The sequence below is a fragment of the Chanodichthys erythropterus genome, chromosome 11 (genome assembly GCF_024489055.1).
Source record: "Chanodichthys erythropterus isolate Z2021 chromosome 11, ASM2448905v1, whole genome shotgun sequence".
Lineage (NCBI taxonomy): Eukaryota > Metazoa > Chordata > Actinopteri > Cypriniformes > Xenocyprididae > Chanodichthys > Chanodichthys erythropterus.
This window is the reverse complement of record NC_090231.1, coordinates 4,654,881-4,675,451: the sequence shown is the minus strand read 5'-3', so window position 1 is coordinate 4,675,451 and position 20,571 is coordinate 4,654,881. Positions and strand designations below refer to the sequence as shown.

At 37.2% G+C, this 20,571-nt stretch overlaps 1 protein-coding gene across 2 annotated transcripts in view; it reads right to left on the bottom strand.

The window, feature by feature from the left end:
- The window catches only part of il16 (interleukin 16), a 47,686-nt gene that overhangs the window by 25,549 nt on the left and 1,566 nt on the right, over positions 1-20,571 (bottom strand). For both annotated transcript variants that reach the window (XM_067401083.1, XM_067401084.1), the window contains exons 2-7: positions 12,612-13,003; positions 9,287-9,399; positions 7,858-7,990; positions 4,905-5,015; positions 3,291-3,393; positions 2,857-3,005 (exon numbers count right to left, since the gene is read on the bottom strand). In XM_067401083.1, the coding sequence (XP_067257184.1) occupies positions 2,857-3,005; positions 3,291-3,393; positions 4,905-5,015; positions 7,858-7,990; positions 9,287-9,399; positions 12,612-13,003 (1,001 nt within the window). The remainder of the gene's footprint in view (positions 1-2,856; positions 3,006-3,290; positions 3,394-4,904; positions 5,016-7,857; positions 7,991-9,286; positions 9,400-12,611; positions 13,004-20,571) is intronic.

The window sequence follows — 20,571 nt, the reverse complement described above, 5'->3', positions numbered from 1 at the left end:
ATTTAACAAGAATTCAACCACAGGTGAGTTTAATTATTCATTACACAGGTGTCCAGTAGACAGCTGACTATAAAAGCGTGTTAAAACCCCATTTCATGCTGTCAGCAATGGCACCACATGGAAGAGAAAGAACATAATTTCTTTACACCAGAAAGGCGAAGATCAGCAAAGCTTTACTTATCAGTCAAAATACTGTAGCAAAAGTGGTACAAAATTAAAAAATTTAGAACTGCAACCATCTCACAGAGACGTCCAGGTCGTCCACCTCGACAGGAGCATCTTCTGATAAGAAGGGTTGAAGAAAATCGGCATGCAAGTTCACTGCAGTTATCTAAAGAAGTAGAAAGCCAAACTGGGGTGACTATTTCCCATGACACAATACGGCGTACACTGCAGAGGAATGGCATGCATGGGTGCCGTCCAAGAAAGAAGCCTCTCCTAAAGCCCAGGCACAAAAAAGCCCGGCTAGAGTTTGCCAGGGCCCATGCTGACAAAGATGAAGACTGCTGGGGCTCTATACTCTGGAGTGATGAGACCAAGATAAATGTTTTTGGAACTGATGGCTTCAAAACAGTATGGCGTCGTAAAGGTGAGGAATACAAAGTAAACTGCATGGTGCCTACAGTGAAACATGGTGGTGTCAGTGTCCTTATGTGGGGCTGCATGAGTGCTGCATTTCATTGATGGCATCATGAATTCACAGATGTACTGCTCTATACTGAAAGAGAAGATGTTACCATCACTCCGTGCCCTTGGTCGTCGTGCACTTTTCCAACATAACAATGATCCTAAACACACATCTAAGGACACTGTTGGATTTCTGAAGAAGAACAGGGTGAAAGTGATTCAGGGGCTCCTGATCTGAACCCAATGGAACACCTATTGGGAATTCTGAAGATACAAGTTGAGCATCATTCTCCATCCAGCATCCAGTCTCTAAAAGAGCTCATTCTTGAAGAATGGAAAAAGATAGATGTTGCAAAATGTCGCCAACTTGTTCATTCCATGCCTAGAAGACTTGGTGCTGTCATTAAATATCATGGAGGCCATATAAAGTACTAGATGTAGTAGCTTTTGTTGTGGGGTGTACTCATTTCTGCATCACCCTAATTTAAGTAAAACTGAAAAATGTGTAATATTATTAAACTTAGTCTTGTCAACATTTTTGAAATTGTTTTTGTGTTTGTGTTATTTTCTTTCTCAAGTCTTGTGACATTTCTCTTCCATGTGGTGCCATTGCTGACAGCATGAAATGGGAAGGGGTTTTAACACCCTTTTATAGTCAACTGTCTGCTGGACACCTGTGTAATGAATAAGTAGACTCACCTGTGGTTGAATTCTTGTTAAATTAGACATCTGTAGTCTAAAATTTAGAGACTTTCAGTGGGGTGTACTCATTTTTGCATCACCCTAATTTGAGTAAAACTGAAAAATGTGTAATCTAAGTTATATTATTAACCTTAGTCTTGTCAACATTTTGGAAAATGTTTTTGTGTTCATTGAGATATTGTTTAAAATGTTACTTTTGTACTCATGTGTACTCATTTACATTGAGCACTGTGTATATATATATATATATATATATATATATATATATATATATATATATATATATATATATATATATATATATAGCTGAAGTAAAATAAAATATAAATATTTCATATTAGATAATATTAAATCTAAAAAAAAAACTTAACATTTGTGGCCTTGGCAAATATCTGACATAAAATTTGTTTAAGTTTAAGTACTAAAATTACTCAAACAAAGACTAATATTAATAATAATAATAATAATAATAATAATATCAAAAATGACTAAAACAAATAACTTAAATTAAGATTAAAATAAAAGTCAAAATTATTATACACTAAGTTATATTTATTAGATAAAAAGTCAAAATTATTACATGCAATAATTTACATACAAAAAGTCATAATTATGACAAAAAGTAGAAAATTATGACAAACGTCATATATGGCATACTGTTGTAATGAGATTAAAAAGTCAAAATTATGACTTTCAGGCATGGTTTCACAGAAAGGGTTTAGATTAAGCCAGGATTAGGCCTTAGTTCAATTAGGACATTTACGTAGCTTTTATAAACATGCCTTAGTAAAAAAAAAAAAACATTACTGGTGTGCATCTTGAGACAAAACAGACACTGATATATTTTAAGATACAGTATGTTCAAATTACTTTCAGTTAAAACCATAGTCTGTATAAAACACAGACGTAGTGTCCGTGACGTCACCCGTAGGTTTCTGAAGAGCATTTCTGAAGCCCAAAGTGGGCGGAGCCAGCTGTCGCCATCTTGGCGAAGGCCAGTGTCACTCCAGGATAACCGAAAATGGGCAAAGTGGCGGGATGTGGGTGAAGCTGACAAATGGCTAGTAGTGACAGCAGTGGCAATCCACCGAGTGGCCACACCCTTACATTAAGGCTTAATATAATTTAAACGGATGAGTTATAAAAAAAATGCAAAATTAACAGTATAGACCAAAAACACTTTTGGTACAAGGCAGTAAACATTTTGTTTCTGCTGTAAAGTTGGGCATTTTAACATGGGGCTCAATGGGATTGACTCCCTAGTGGCCAGTTGATGAATGGCAGTTTAAGTCACTTCCGTATTGGATTCAAGAGAGAGACCGGAAGGTTGCCGCTTGGTTAAAACAGCTCAAACATGCAATTTAGTCGGGACTAGCTTAAGCCTTGTCTGTAAAACTGACCACAATTATGACATTTTAAGTCATAACTCATAACATTATGACTTTTTATGTTATCGTCCTTGGTATGAACGGGCCTTTAATCTGTTCAGAGCGGTTCAGATCACATGATCCGGTCACCCTCCCTCACCTGTGGAATGCTGTGAGGGAATTCCAGCTGTTGAGAGAGAGACTTCCTGTTGCCGTAAAACCCTGCGGTGGCGTGGGCGTGACACGGGAACAGCTCTGGCGTCTTCATAATGATGGTATCCAAGTCTCCGATCCAGTAAGGGTGAACGCCTAAAAGCATGTGGACAAGTGAAGTTACATAAGACGTCCTCTCGAAACAGTTGGACAATGTGTGTGCATGGATCAGAGTACTGTTGGGAAGCATGATTCAGAAGCTCAAAACATCTTCTGTTGGATGTTCTCATGAGTTTATTAGGTTATGTAATGAAAAAAGGGCATTGCATGTGTGTAGTAAAAGTTCCAACTGGGATTAGACCCATCAAATTATATTATAGAAATAAATATTGACACAATACTTGGACTAGTGACTACTGCAGGTGTCGAGGTTTGTCTTACTGGTGGAGTTGGAGCGAGATCTTTTGCAGGACGTCTCTTGGCAGCTCTGATCCTCATCGTCACAGTTCTTGCTGTCATCTTCTGACACCTTAATAATCGGCATCTGCGTAAATGCACATAGTGGTGTTATGCTAAAAAACATGAAATCACTTCGAAACAGGGCTGGGTGGTGTGACGAACACTACCATTCAAAAGTTTTTGGCCAGTAAGACATTTTAATGTTTTGATGTTTGTCTTATATACACTAAGAATGCATTTATATGGTCAAAAATACAGTAAAAAAACAGCAATATTATGAAATATTATTACAATTTAACAAATAACTGTTTTCTATGTGAATATATGTTCAAATGTAATTTATTCCTGTGATTTTTAGCATCATTACTCCAGTCTTCGGTGTCACGTGATTCTTCAGAAATCATTCTGATATGCTGATTCAATGCATCCTTGATGAATACTGAATAAAAGTAATAAGATTTCATTTGTTAGTTAACTACAATAGTTCACATTAACTAACAATGAAAAGCATTCATTAATCTTAGTTGATGTTAATATAAACATTTACGAATACATTTGTAAAATTAAAAGTTGTATCTGTATATTATTTAATGGACCTGAGCTGACATGAACTAACAATCAACAGTTGTATTTTTATTAACTATCATTTACAAAGATTAATTAATTGTTAGTTAATGTGACCTTATTGTAAAGAGTTTTTTTTTTTTTTTTTTAATTACTGACCCCAGTAATTAAAAATATTTTTATTTTTATTGACCCCAAACTTTTGAACTGTAGTATAACTATATATAAGTACAGTAATTGTGACTTTAGTTTTTTTTTTTTTTTTTTTTCAGTTTTACCAAATGACACTTTTGGTTATACCGAATGACAGTATTTTAGATCTAGCTATCTAGCAAAAGGACAATCAAACATTTTATATTTAGTACAAGTTTTTAAAATATTACAACATTTTCCATGTTTTATAGCGGCTGTACCGAATGACCTGATGTTTCGGGACATGCGTATGATCAAGTGAAAACATGAATTTATCAGATATTTAAGAGAGAGTTAGTTACTTTGCTTCACAGCCATGTGGTTTTTTGCAGGTGTCTGAATGATGTCACATCCTGTCACATGATACTGACAGCATGACTTGATCCAAAATGACCCCTTTATATTGGATACTCCGAAAGACATCAATGAAATTCATTCTTTCTCATAACAAATGACTTCTACACATAATTTTAATATCATTATGCACTATGTTGATATATGATGTTATAAAATCATGCCAGAATAAGAAATATATACATTTATACAAGATAATTTATACATTTATACAAGATATTTTAATGAAATGAAATGGCTGTATTGGCCTTTGGACGGTTAAACCGAATGACCTTTTGACACTTCAAATACCTTTATATGTAGAAAAAATACAATTAATTTTAATAAGAAATAAATGTAACTTTTTAACTGTAAAAGCAGAAACTGGCATTCAGTCATACCCCCCAAAACACAACACATAACCCCAATGCAGCTAAAGACACGTCACAAAACACTCCAAACATGAGGATTTTCCAACTGAAGGGAAAAACAGGGTTTGCTTCCCACCTTCAAGTTATTGTTGTTTCCCATTGCCTCCTTTTCTCCGAAACTGTAGCCAAGCTGGTCTGATTCATTGACATTAGCGAAGAGAGCTCTTCTTTCACACGGAGAGAAACCCTGCAGTACAAACAACAGATAAACATGGAACAATTCTCCTCAAAATCTGAATGGATCATACCCAAATCCCTGTAAGATTCTGTCTCTTTTCCCATCCTGAATCAAATTAGTTTCTGCCACATCTGGGATCTGCTCAGTGTCTTGAATGGATTCTGCTGGTTAAGGTCTATTTAATCACATTTGACATGAGCATTTCAGATCTGCTCAAAGAGGTAGAATCCTCCTGTTCGAACCGCCCGCCCTAAGTGGGACTCGAACCCCGGTCCGCTGACATGCACAGCTCTTACAACCCTGTGTATGTTACACAAGTATGCTTAGCTGGTTATGTGGTGTTTGCTAAGATAGGCATTACTACTACTTGTACTTAGGGTCTGTGATGGTAAGACTTCATTTTATTAGTCCACTTTAGACATTTTACTATTAACTATAAGTAATTTTGCAATTACATGTCAACTATAGCAGTCATTAAGGTATTACTAGACCCTCTGCTTAATATCTGCTATAGGGCTGTTGATTTAACGTGGTAATTTAATTAATTAGTTAATAAAACTCCGGCCCACCCCTAGTTCATCTGACATTTCATACAGTTGATTGGTGATGAACGCAGTGTGATGAAGCTTGTGTAGAATGCAGTTATAATGACCCTAAAATTCAAGATATCAGGGAAAAATGCCCCTGTATCAGTTTTTATCTCATATTTACATGTTATAGTTAAGCAATATCTCACAAGTGTTGTTTTTGTACCGAAAAGCATGAGTGCAAATATGATATTGATTTTAAACAACATTTCAATAAATAAGAAGTTAAAGGGGTCCTTGATTATTATTTCACTTTTTTAACTTTAGTTAGTGTGTAATGTTGCTGTTTGAGCATAAACAACATCTGCAAAGTTACGACGCTCTGGATTTGCACAAAAGATGAACATGACGGCACATGCTAGTGGATGAGTTGAATCAACTCCACAGCAACTACATACATTTATCCACTAACCATTCAGAAACGTCCAGTTTCATCCTAAAAGTTGTAACTTCTTCCTGAGTCTCTCCATCAGTGTCGACTCCGGTTTGAACAATGTAAGGCTGAACACCGTTACTGACAATCCTCATTTTGGCTGTGTGAGATTCTCCAGCTTTGTTGTTGATGAGCTGTTAAAGCTCCGCCCTCTTCTGGAAAGGGGGCGGGAGCAGCAGCTCATTTGCATTTAAAGGGACACACACAAAAACTATGTGTCTTTGCTCACACCAAAATAGGGGCAAATTTGACAAGCTATAATAAATGATCTGTGGGGGATTTTGAGCTGAAACTTCACAGACACATTCTGGAGACACCTTACATCTTGTGAAATGGGGCATTATAGGTCTCCTTTACAGACTGTCCTCCAAAAAAAAAAAAAAAAAGACCCTATAGGTCGTTTTTCAAGCACCTTATTATGAACTCATGTCATGTGCCCTCTAGCGGGCGTAAAAATAATGACAGTCTCGTGTTATAATATCCTTACCAATCAAAATGCGTGGACTTTTTACACCATTTGTCCTATTTCCATTTAGCAAAACTCATTTTTATTAACGACTACACCCATAGTGATTTATAGTGCATATACACTTTGAGCACAAACGTTCCCTGGGATCGAACCCACGATCGCATGATTGCATATTGTTATATATTGCAATGATCTGCCAATTGAGCCACGCAAAACCTGAAATACGACGCAGATAAAAGGGAACAAAATGCATTAAAATTAAAGTTTTGAAACTGTTGTCGATGGGGCGCAACTTTAGCAAACACTCCTATGGGTCGTATTTCAGGGAAGTGACAAACAACCTATATAGGCGTATTGGTTAGAGAAAATGTTGCTCCTTCAATAGAAAGCAGTTAATGTTAAGATTTGTAATACAAAGTATTTTTCCAAAATTAAGTTTAAATAGTATTTTCGTTCTTTGACTGTGGGAGCGGGTGTTACTAGAATGTCTAAAGTGCACTATTGAAATAAAGTGATTTCAGATCTGTGATTTGTGCAAGTAATAAACCTAAGCATGAAACTTTGAATGCAAGATGTCATTAAATTTAAATTATTTCTCAAATCTTTATATAGCTTTTTTGGGGGGGGGGGTTATTTTTCAAAATGATCAGACATATGATTTTCACCCGGCAGACGATGAAATAATGCTGAAATAATCCCAGAGATTTACATTGGAAAAGGGACCTGAGGACCTGATTCTGGTGAATTTGGAGTGGGCTAGTAAATAACAACCTAGCAACCACCCAAACCACCATAGCAACAGCAAAGCAGCAACCTTGCATTCACATTTAAATAAATTACTGAAAATGTCATAAAAATTGTTGACATTAATTATATTCACTTTTTGCAATATTTATCATTTGAGTAAACAACTTAATTCTCCGAAATCCAAAGCAAAATGTTTCATTTTACTGAAAAATGTTTAAAAATGTTTCAGACTGCCAAACTCAAAAGAGTTCCTTCATTTTCTCCCCAGGCAGACGGTTTCTTGTTATTTTTGAAGTTCACTGATTAGTTTAAGTATTTCTGTAATATATGGCTAATTGAAACCATTCTCAACTAAACAGCATGCTCATTTCGTTGGGCTGACAAATCAAACAAGAACAATAGTTGTTTTGTTCAGAGAAATAAGCTCCTGATTTTTCCGCCTGCTGTCAGGAGCATAGCCGAGTTTGTAGGAGTGGAGTTATTTGGGATCTCGGCTGGTTGTCTATTCTAAGCTTTCTGAAAATGTCAGACATTCATCTGTCCCAGCCCACAGAACTGACCTCTAATCAGATCAGAGGAATGTTGTGATGTTTCTAATGGACGATGAAGTCTTACTTCAGTGCTGGTGGCTCTACACACAGTCTTCAGCGCAGGCTTCCTCTCTGGATCAGGCTCCCGTTTGCTCCGATCGTTTATAACCTGTCCGTTAAATGGAGCAAGCCTGTCTCCAAAGTAGATATAAGTGTCCCTAGAGACGATAAACAAGAAAACATGTGCATTAGAGCATTTACACTGTAATATGCAGAGAGCTCTGTGTGTGTGTGTGTGTGTGTGTGTGTGTGTGTGTGTGTGTGTGTGTGTGTGTGTGTGTGTGTGTGTGTGTGTGTGTGTGTGTGTGTGTGTGTGTGTGTTTACATGAATGCATTTTTCATGGGAATATGTCAATAGATTAGAGGGCCTGGCAAAAAGGATGGACTGATGGACTGTTTGTGAAAAATAGTACTACTAATAATAATGATGATGATGACAATGATTTATTATTATTATTTGCTAGAGAGCTTGATAGTAAAATGGACGCATGGACAGTTTTTTATTTATTTATTTTTTTAATAAAATAAATATTATTGTTTTTGTTTTTTATTGAATTACTAAATGTTTTATTACTTAATTTTACAATTTTAATAAATATTATTTTAATGAATTATGATTTGATTAAAGGTTTCATTTAATAATTTATATTAACAATATTAATAATAATAATTATACTACTACTACTACTACTACTAATAATAATAATAATAATAATAGTTATTCGTATTATTAGTATTATTATTTGCTAAAGAGGTTGACAGTAGGATTCACAAATGGACTGGGGCCAGTTTTTTGTATATTTTTATAATAATAATAATAATAATTATTATTATTATTATTATTATGTTTGAATTAATACTTTTTTTAACTTAATTTTAATTATAATTTTAATAACAAATATTATTTATTTTAATGAACTATGCTTATTTGATTTAATGGTTCCATTTAATAATTTCATTATTATTTTTATTATTATTTGTTAGAGCTTGACAATAAGATGGACACATGGACTGAGGCCATGTTTTTATATTTTTTTATAATAATAATACTTATTATTATTATTGAATTGATATTTTGTATTAATTACAGTTTTGATAATAAAATATTTTTAATCATGTTTATTTGATTATACTCTTCATTTATAAATGCATGTTTGCTTTATGGGGTTTGATTAAATTAAATGATAAACACTTATTTTTAAACTTTTAATTTAAATTGTAATAATATATATGTTGTAAATATTGCTTGTGAATAAGTCCTAATATTAGCAAAAAAAAACAAAAAAACATATGAATGAAAATCTTAAAAATGTGTCACTAAAAATTGCAAAATTTGTCATTTTTGCCCCAGAGTCAGTGAAACTCTGAAATACTGGGCCATTTTGACCAGCAGAAAGATCCTTATTGTTGTGTTAAAACAACATATAAACCAGTCGAAATGAGCTGATTATTACCTGTGTAAATCTTGACCAACAGTACGTCCATTGTCGCCGGACTGAAGTTTGTTATCAGGCACTTGTAGACCCTCCTCGCGTGTGGCGACACACATTCTCCAGAAACTGCTTTCCTGTTCCAGAGAGGCCATCAGAACCGTCAGACAAGGGCACTACTATTCCTTCATATAAAAAGAGCTGTTAACAACCAAAAAAATCAACCGTTTGACAGCTGAAGTAAATGTGACCATAATAGCTGTGCTTTATTAGACCATGAACCACATCAGTGACCTTTACAGGGCCCCTCTATAAAGAGCTTCAGTGTGTCAGGATTAACTAGATGAGTGTTAAAGAGAGCAGGACGGGGCTTTTTACCAGAGTAAGTTCACATATGAAGGGCTCGGGAAACCAAAGTGGTCACGATCAAAACTGCCAAGTGCTTGTAATTTTGATTTAACAAATAGTCCAATCAGTCATACAGGTCAGAATAACTACGACTGCAGAGCACTGTATGTGAATTTTCTGTATGCATGAAATACTCAGATGATACATTGTATCCCACAATGCAATATGGATGACTTGACCTTTCATTTTAAAGTCCTATTTTTTTTAACACGTACAGTCAAACGACAGCCTTGCAAAGTATACTTCATTTGACTCGTACTCATACACGTGCACAATCTCTCGCCATGAGTTACAACCCATGTAAACATCTTCACACAATCTGTCGTCTATAGCCAGTGTCGCTGTAGCTCGCATGTGTTCTGGTCTATTCTGTTTATGCAGATACCTTGTGAATCGACGCCCCCAGGGCATGACACAGTCGCCGGCACCGCTTCTGCTTCTCCGGTCATTATTATGAGGTAACGCAGCTCTGTTTATCATATTAGATACATTTGAGTGTGTTGAAAATGATGTTATAACGTTACTCTGTGCGTTCACTCGGCGGCTGCTGTGAGACTCTGTTACACACTGCAGTAAGATAGATCCATTTTACAATATCATATTAAATGCTGGATTATTGTGTTGATAAATGGCATGCTATTTTTTTATTTTTATTTTATTTTTTTTTCTCCAAGGCATGGTAAATCATGGGACTTGCAAAAAAAAAAAAAAAAGAAAATTAGATTTAAACAATAAGACAATAATAAATAATATTATTAGATTTAAACAATAAGACAATAAGACAAAAATTTAAACAATATATCAAAACAGTTGTTCCCTTGTCTATTAAAACATGTAAATATTAAAGCGTCTTTGGTGTTTCCATGGTTTCTACAAAATAAAACCGGAAACCGAGGGTAACGCGGGTATGACCCAATTGACAAGCGACTCCTCACACGTCCCGGAGCCTTGGATAAAATTGCAATTTTCTCACGATTTGCAAATAGTTGCAAACATTTGGGATATTGTAAGTAGTCAAGTGAACAAAATATATAACACTGGCCTAGTGGTTTTTGGATATTTTACTGCAAAAATCTTCCATATTGCATATTGGATTTACAACACGTAAATCCTCCACTTCTCCCAAAGTAAGTGGCTGTTAGGTCAGCATAGCAGTCAATACACGGGACAAGCAAGATCACGTATGGGACAAATCAATTAGGGATGTCCTGGCTAATGCTGGACAGTTGGCAACTCTATAGCAATCCTTAACGCCAGAAGTCAAACATCTGGCTATCCTTTCTCGACACAGTCTATCTCTTATTCGTAAAGTCCCAACAGTGTCAGTACAAAGTAAATGTTGTTTCAACACTTTTTATATGTTGTGCAAAGGTCACTGGGTGTTTTATCAGTATGTTATGCTTTAATCCTTCACAGGAATGTCCTGTATGAGCTCTGCGTTCTGTGTCTCTCTGTGTCACAACAAGCTCTCTTTTGTGCAGGAGTAATGAGTTGAGCAGAACCACAGCATCTCCCATCACACCCGCCATGTGATAATGATTCATATCCAGGAGACATCCCTGTGATCCCAGAATTAACATTGGAAAAATTTTGCGAAATACTCAGATATCATCATCATGAGACATTATATACTGCAGTGAAATTGCAGTCATTTTATTAACCCATTAATACCTATTTTGTTTTTGTTAAGACACATTTATTTATATATAGAGTTTTATAACACAGATGAAAGCAGCTTCGTGAACTGCAAAACAAACAGTGTTAATGTTGTAAAATTCATTAATTATGAAAAAATTCAATTTACGCTGTTAAGCACCCAGATAATAAAAATATGTTCTAAGAATGTTGTGCTAATGTTCCCATTTAGTTATTTCCTAATGTTCTATCAATATTCAAAAAAGCCAGAACATCCTGAGAACATTTTCAGTTACACAAAACGCAACAGTAGTTCAATGTTGCTTTACAATGTTTGTTTTTTTTTTGCATAATTTCTTTGATTTTACATAGATTCATTTCCACAATCTTTCAGATGAACATACTGTGCAGTTCTTTTAAGTGTATTTAAATGTTAAGTTTTAATAAAATAAAATAAATAATTATTTTATTTTATTTTTCTTATACACCTGGTGAACGCACATCCTTCCCTCAATACAAAATAATACAAAAAAATAAATTATATTTATACTTATATTTATGGAATCTTGTTTCCGCCACTAAATAAAAAATAAAAAAGGTAATTGCGAATTTTTATCTCACAATTCTGACTTTTTTTGTTCACAATTGTGAGATAAAAACTCACAATTTTAACTTTTTTTCTGGCAATTCAGACTTTATAACACAATTCCGATTTTATATCACGCAGTTCTGACTTCTAACAAACAATTCTGACTTTTATCGCAATTCTGAATTTATAACTCAAGCAATTCTGAGAAAAAAAGAATTGCTAAATAAAAAGTCACAGTTATACCTTTTTTATTTTTTCATTCAGTGGTGGAAACAGGCTTCAATATATATTTCATATACAGCAGGATAAATTAAACGTTACAGGAAAGCAGTGCATTACGCGGGCAAATTTTCGAAAGTTGCTTCAATAATCATTCGTTTTTAAAACATATCTCGCTACCCAGAAATATTCACAATCATAAAAAGACAAACTTAAGTGATTTAAGGTCTTTCTAAATCTGATAAAAATGAGATCTTAGTCAGGTTAGACGGCATTTTGAATTTAACACAGATGAAAATTAGGCAGAATTAGATTTAAAGACTTGCGAGCGTCGTATAAACATGCTAAAAACACAATCTACTGCATTTCTGTCCCTCACAGCCTCATTTTCATTCCTGCACTACTCTGATTATGTTCTGTTCTACCTGTGAATCTCATGTCATCTGATGTCAACCAATAGGAAAGCCCAGCTGCTGTGATGTCATCAGTAATGCATACCTTGATGGAGAAGGACCTCCTCATAGTCCTTTTGGGGCCCTCTTGTCCCCTCTGAGACGCCTGGACACTGATGCTCCTCGTCATGTACTTTTCCGAACTTCCCATTGGCCCTTCCAGCGGGTCCCTGTGGTACCTCTCGTCCGCAGCGTCCCAGGGCTCACAGTACCTCTCTTCTGGGCTGGACGCGTCCTCATTGGTGCTGGAGCTACAGATGATGAGCGACCGTGACAGGATGGCCAGTTTCTTCGAGCGCAGTCCCGGTTTGCCCCTCTCCATCCTCTTGGTTCTCCTCCTGTGATGCAGTTGCTGGTGGTGGGTGTTTCTCAGAGGCAGGATGGCCACAGAGGGAGGTTCTCTCCCAGGATGCATCACTGCTAATGGAGGGGGCCGCTCTGCAGACGAGAGCAATTAGAAAATTCAGTTAGGAGTCCGTTCTGCCATCCTCCTGAGCTCTAAGTGTTCTCAGAAATCATAGAGAGCTACAGACGCAGATAAGAGCGCTTTTCTTCTCTGCTCCATGACGGGAGAGGGGAAAAAAGAAAGAAAGCATTGCCCCGTGACTGTGAGAGGGAGTTTTTACTGTATGCCTTCAAAATTAGGGAAATGTGCAAATGAAATGGACTCAAAGGGATTGTTTCAATACCATATGCTATTATTTTTTTCATGAAATGCAAAAGGATGCATCATGCAACTCTTTTTCAGACAACGGCCATTTTTAAAAGTGATCAAGTCCTCAAAAACGACAAAAAAATCACCATAAAATCTCATAAAAAGTTGTTTTATGAGGGTTTTTTTGGAGTTTGACTTATATACTCACTATAAACTGTTGTATGATACTTTAAAATCTTGTTTTGGAAGGGAACAAAAAAATTGATTTCATTGCATCTTCATTTAAATGTGAGACTGTCAAGTTTATCTTTCTAATTAGAAAATGCAATCTGATAATGCAAATCAATTCAGTTTCAATTTATGTTTACAATATTGCCAAGGCATTTTAAACTAAACAAGTAATGAAAATAAAAAAAATGTAAAAAATAAATTGTATAGAATATGCTAAGTATAAAAATAAATATATATCCTTTAATATTAAACAGACATTTAACAAGAATTTATGTAATCAAGGGTTTTGATAACTGCATTTGATCCGTTTCTGAAATCTGTTTATGCAAATCTCATGATTCAAATATTATCATTATTATCAGTAAAATATTGAGGGGTCTAAACCTAATGGTTTTGTTGTTTTCTTTCCTTACAGGCATGACGGGATCTGTCATGCATTATAAATGAGCTCCTGCACATACGAGTCATGTGAGATGAGCTCATATTCACGCTGACATGTGGGAATATACTGTGACTGCTAGTATCTAAATCGCAATGTACTTTCTGCTGAGAATGATGTCATTAAGTCACCTGGTGGTGATAGTGAGCATTACTGTACCACAGAGAGAAGATTGCGTGTGCAACGTGTCGTGACCTCCGATGCATGCATTGTGAAGTCTCTTTGTGATGTTGTCTGCATGTAGGCTTGGGGTCTGGGAGCTTTTTACAATCAGATTCAGTCTGTTGGCATGGTCAGTCAGTGAAATTCCTGCACTGGAGCCAGCAGTTGTTTGCTATTGCTTTGGTATTTATTTACATCACAGGCGTCACTCGTGTTTTGAAATGAGGGGGCAGTAAAGATAGATCATGTAAATAATATTTTATAAATACTATTTATGCAGTCTAAATTTTAAAATTCACTGCTTTTACAACTCAGCTGTGTGGCCTTATAAAGTGCAAACTTGCTACTAAGATACAATCACAGCAACACACTTGATGTTTGCCAAAATATTGTACCATGATGTTTTACTGTTTTTTATAAACAAATTTGGGATATATTTATCTGGAGAGTGGATTAAGTTATTTTACATTAGATTACATACTGTATTTTTTGACCAACCAGCATTTTATGGAAAAGAGAGCGGTGTGAATGTTCTTCTGTATTTCACAGGAAATCTTGGCCTATAGTGCATGGGTTGGAAGGAAATTTCGTTTTCATTTTTCGGTGAACTATCCCTTTAACCGTATTCTGAGACTAATAAATTGTCATGCACATTCTTCTCCTTCACCCCATCAAACATTTATTTGACATTTAATCCATATCACTTTTACATGAATCACTTGAATGGAAAGACATCACCCTTAGTCTTATTCAGATCGCTCATATGAGAATTAAAATATTTCCTCCCTTTGAAGTCACGAAACATTATGACCTCCAGAATTGAAGCTTTATGAGAGCAGCTCCCACTCTTGGCCTTTAAACACTACATTACCCAGCAGCTCCATTGTTTTCTCTGGCACTGGTTATTCCCAACTTCAAATACTGATAAATGGCTCCAGCGTCCAGAAAGTGTTCTGGTGAAGTTTGATAGGGAAATGAATCTATGGAGAGACCCTTGTTCAGGCTTGTTAGCAGCATGGCTCCTGATGCAATGAACTGTGAGGCTCCGTTTCCACCCCAAGCAGCCTACATAGACAGCATTTAAAGGCGTGCAGTGAAGGCTGTTCATAAAAGTATGATTTTTAACAACCCGTTCTCACTCCATGTTGGGAAGACAAAAGCGTATTTTTACCAGCGTTCACTGAAACACATTGCATTGAGTCAGAAACCAACTCAATGCAATGTGTTGACCTTCAGTCAATATACCAAGTAAATATACCTTAAAAATACGTTGCTGCCAAAGGCATGGAAATTTTATCATCATAAAATTAAATTTGGGGGGTATTATTGTCAGTTTGAATGATTTTACTTGCATTGTTATGTAGATATTTTGAGCACCTAAACATTTCTCAGTATAGAAAAGTACAGAAACTGTTAAAAATGACAGTACAGTTACAGCAAGTTAAGTGCAGGGTTTGAGTTAGGTGCTCAAAAAATACACACATAAAAATATACTTTATCCTATTTTACCATCTGATGAAATGTGTAATCAGTATGTTCTTCTTACTTTAAAAATAAACACAAGCAAATTATAACCAGCGAAATTATCACTTTATGATGAAAATTCATCAATGCCCTTCATGTCAGTATGACATACAGGTGTAACAGAAGCTAAAGGTCGCTTTTGGCGTCAGTATAGTGATATACTGTAGATAAGCCTATGTGTAGTGGTATGGCAGCATAGGGTGCTGCAGGGTTGACAGGTTGGCACCAGTTCCATCGTCCCGAAGTCAATGGATTTTTGGGGGGTTTTGGTTAAATGCTTGAAATAAGGTCTGTGGTTAACACAAGATATTTTAATCTTTTATTTTACATAAAACACATCAGTAATACTGACTTGTGATTTTTAAAAATCTTTTGCTTGTCATAAAGCGGAACTCAGTAAGATTTGCGAAGCTCCCCCTACAGTTTCCTTCAGTGAATCACACTGTCGTAAATACTCCAAGCGCAGCTCTGGACTACAACGATTACAACGCTCACCAGCACAGTAGTTTTGCAAATACAGTACAAGAAAGAGGAGGTGGGTAATTTGCAAATACAGTACACTCGATGGAGGTAGGTCATTTTCGAAATTGTCTTATAAAGTCATAATATATACATTGTTTTTGAATTATCGTAAAGCATTTTGTCACTCTCGTGTGAACGTGAACATGAGATGAGATTGTGTCGCGTCGGCGCAGCTCAACTTGCAAGTGCTGTTTTCTGGCGTAGACGTGCCAGAGGGGGTTAGTGCAGGCCTCAAACACACCACTACAAGTCAATTAACCATCGTAAGGACTTAGAAAACTATTTATGAAGGTAAAAAAAGTTACTTAGTTCTGCTTTAAAAAGGCAGTTTCTAACAAGTGGCTAAATTGGACTACAGAGGTTGTCGAGGTCAACACACAAACAATTAAACTCATCTACTCACTAATCTGCTTTCACAGCCTCATTGGACCTGTCCAAATACCCACACTTGTGGTCTTGGCTACTTGAAAGCATGTGCACGTGACAGGAAGTAAGTGAGGAAGACCGTCTACCGGTCTGTGAAAAAAGCCAAGGTGCAGTACACTTAACCCACACTAATCCACACTATATCTAATACCACTTTGGACCAGTCTTTCAGCGTATTGCGCACTTTCAGTAACTTATGTGCTCCAATTTCGCGTCATGTCTAGAAAAACTTTCCAGTGTAAGTTAAATTAACTAGATTTAACATATAATTTGGTTGTAAAACGTAAGCATAACCTGATATTGCTGAGTTCAACAGTTCCTGGGTTAACATTTTTGTTGATCCTGGAACAACATTCAAATCAACCAATCAGATTTGAGGGACAAGTTTACAGATTATGTCAGGTTTAGGCTTAAAATCATGAATTGGTGCTTCTACATCAGTGTTATTCATCTATCATTTCCCTCTGATTTTTGGGATAACTTAAGGGTAGGGTTAGGTTTGGGTAGGAATAGGGTTAAGACTAAATTTTCAGACTAGAATGTTGTTCCAGGATCAACAAAATATGTTGACCCAGGAACGCATTTAACTCGGCAAAATCAAGACATGCAAAACGTAAGGTGTTGCACATTATTGGAACAGAGATTATATGTATTTTGTAAAACATTTGAAAATGAATCACCACAATCATGCTGTCACATAATTTAGAATCCAGAGGCTTGAAACAAGAAATCTCGCCAAAAGTCTTTTAATAGGAAACTCGAATAGCAATATCCATTAAACTCAACTAACATAGACAGACCCCAAACTGAACAAAAGGTAAATGAGGGAACTAATGAGCTAATATAATTGATAACTGGTGAACTAAATGAGAAAGGCTAGGTCACAGAAAAGAAACAAACACAGAACATAATTAGGACAGTACTCTCCCCTCCCAGAAGGTGCGTCCTTGTGCCGTAACTGAACCGCCAGCTGTGGTGGGAGGGGGCTTCGGAGGTAGGCATGGAGTTGGTGATGGACAGGGACCAGGAGGAGTTAGTGGAGACAGACACCATGGTGGGGCAGACAGTGGGAGGAACCAGGGTGGAGCTTTGACTGAAGGGCTGGGCGGAAACTTGGGATTGACTGATGGAGTCAAGGAGTATCCGGCGAAGCAGAGAAGCAAACGGACCAGCGCAACATCCACGGCCCAGAAGCCCAAGCTGGCTCGTGGGAACAAGGAGGAGACGGGGGATTGGCAGACCAGGGCGAAGACGGAGGGAGTGAGAACGACGGGGAAGCTGGAGGGAAGAAGAAGCCCAGTGGAGCCAAAGGGGTGGAGGGTTGAGGCACAGTCGGAGACCTGGAAGTCCGTGGTGGAGGCAGAGCGAAGGTTGACTGAGGCTAAGCCGGAGGGATGAGGGAGCCCAGAAGAGTCCAAGGGGCGGAGCCGTCGGGCTGACAGGCTGAGGTGGAGACATGGGCCTGGAGGCCTGAGGTGACACAAAGGAATCCTCATCCTCGTGCCGAGCTGGTGGTCGTGAAGCCCGAGGTGAATCCGATGGGCCACATGGAGTTAGTGGCAGGGGGCAGAGCCGAGGAATAGGACACCACCAGTGGAGCCGTTGGATCCAGAGAACTGGACAAAACCAGAAGAGGAAATGGGACCAGGAGGTCAGTTGGGGACATCGGAGGGGGAAGATTTCCGGATGGGATCCAGATGGCCGAATGGAAATTGCGTGAAGGGCGAAGACTCGAGGGTGGGGACTAGGGAGGGAAATGCATCTGTGGACCACAGATCTATAAGGCAATGATCCTCTCCTGGCTCTGAGATGGACTGGATCAGCACACTTTGACTCCGGGGTGACCCAGTTGGCAGGCTCTAGCGCTCGATCTGTAGTTGGCGCTGGTCTGGGCTCCCTCTCTGCCTCGCCCATGTTAAACGGAGAGTCACCCTGCTGTAGCATCCCCCATCGGTATTCCACGAGCGGCCTGTTTTTACAGATGATGGGGTGATGCAGTGCCGGTAAGTCCATCTTTAAACTTTTATTAGGTTGTTCATGCTGTCATGCACTTAAGAATCCAAAGTGGCTTCAAACAGGACATTTCACAAAAAAGTCTTTTAATAGGAAACTCGAATTATTGAATAAATTTCAATAAACGTAACCTCAGCTAACATAGATGATGACTGACCCCAAACTGAACAAAACAGGAAGTATTCATACACAAGGCAAATGAGAGAACTAATGAGTTAATATAACTGACCACCGGTGAACTAAATGAGAAAGACACAGACTAGAAAACTAGGTCACAGAAAAGACACAAACACAAGACATAATTGTGACGATTAAGTGCGTCCCACTGAGTAAACAAAAATCATTAAAAAACTTGAAATTTTGGCCAAACTTCAGAAATACATCATGTAAGCAGACAAGTGGTCAAATGCCAAAAATGCAAGTGTGAGTATTTGGACCGGCACATTTTTTGATTGTTTACAATCATGCTCTTGCAACCTATTATAACTTGAACATTCAGGGAAAATGTTTTTTTTTTAAATAAAGACTGAAAAAGTTGTTGGAAGCTTAATGGCGGTGTCGTCAAAGTCTGTGGTGTAGTTCATTTACAGCCTTAATGGTGGGCTATGTATTTTTTCACCAACGCTGTTGGACATTGTTGATATTTGAAATCAACCCAAACAAACCCACCCCTCTCTTCATTGCTCTGCCTTCAAAATTCACACTTCAATCCTAACCACCGTGGTCCGAGTCGGTCTCGAACCCTCAGCCCGATCACTGCTGGCAGGCAAGGCGAGTGCACTGACAATGACTCTAAACACCTCATTCTCTAGCGGGCGTCAGTGTGCAGTGGTTTACCTGCACAACTCTCACTATCTGGCCACTGTTACACACGCAATATCACAACTGATGTGCAACAAAATGCTTCACGAAAAATAAAGCACAGTTGATGAACGAACGACAAGGAAGCACAAAAAATGAACGTTAAAAGTGCTTGCCCAGTCATAAAACTTCATTCCAGTGATATTCTTTTGAGCTGTTTTGTATTGTCTCATCATCTTTCTTTGTGTGTTTTTTTTTTTTCTTCAAAATCTCCCACTTGCTTGTTCTGTCTCCTCGAGAGGGGAGAGGCTACGCCCCCTAATGCTGATTGGTTAGACCTTTGTTGTTGTTGTCGCCCCGACTAACTTCCAAACAGTGTTGTTGAAAAAATACATGCCCCACCTTTAATTTTTACTTCTGCCAATTGTATTTATAGGCTTTAAAATTCATAAAAGCCTTTGTGTCAAAGGAATCAGGGTGATGCTAACTTGCAGGATGGCCTACAAAAATATTTAATCACTGCTGTGCTCTCTTAGCATGTATCCATTGTGAAGATAGCAATCTTACAACAAACTCAGTGAGAAAATGTATTCAAGATGTCAAATGAAGACAGTAAGAGAAAAAAATGAAATAAAAATAGTTCAGTATGTTTAAAAATCAATATTTGTGTGTGATGTGTGCTTTTATGTTTTCTTATTATTGCACTGAGTCATTTGTTTAGCAGCATGCTAATTCCAACTATATTGAAATCAGTTGTGAGTTGAGCTACTTTGTAGAGCATTTCAAATAAGTCACTTATAGGCATTAGAATGCAAGTTTGTTTGTGGGGTCCTGCACAAGCTTCTCTTAATAGACATCTGGATGAATCACTGTAATGTACTGGCCTTGTGTTTGCCTGCTTTAGGCTGGAGCAAAAGTAGCATGTCTGCCAACATGTGTTGCAATCACTGAGATCAGCTCTTTGGCTGATAGTCCAGCACTTTGCTTTAGATGTCTGGGACGTTTGTTAACATTTTAGCCTAGTATAAACTGATCCTGGGATTTTTTTTCTTTTTTCTCTCTTTATTTTGTTTTACATTGTAAGCATCATAATTATGTTTTTAAAGTTGTGTTTGATTAGTTTTGAGGTATGCTGTTTCATTTATCTCCCAGAATAGGTGTTCTTGCACTAACCAGCACCTAATGTGCTAAAAAAAAAAAAGGTAAACTGAGCTAAAACTGTAAAATGAAGGC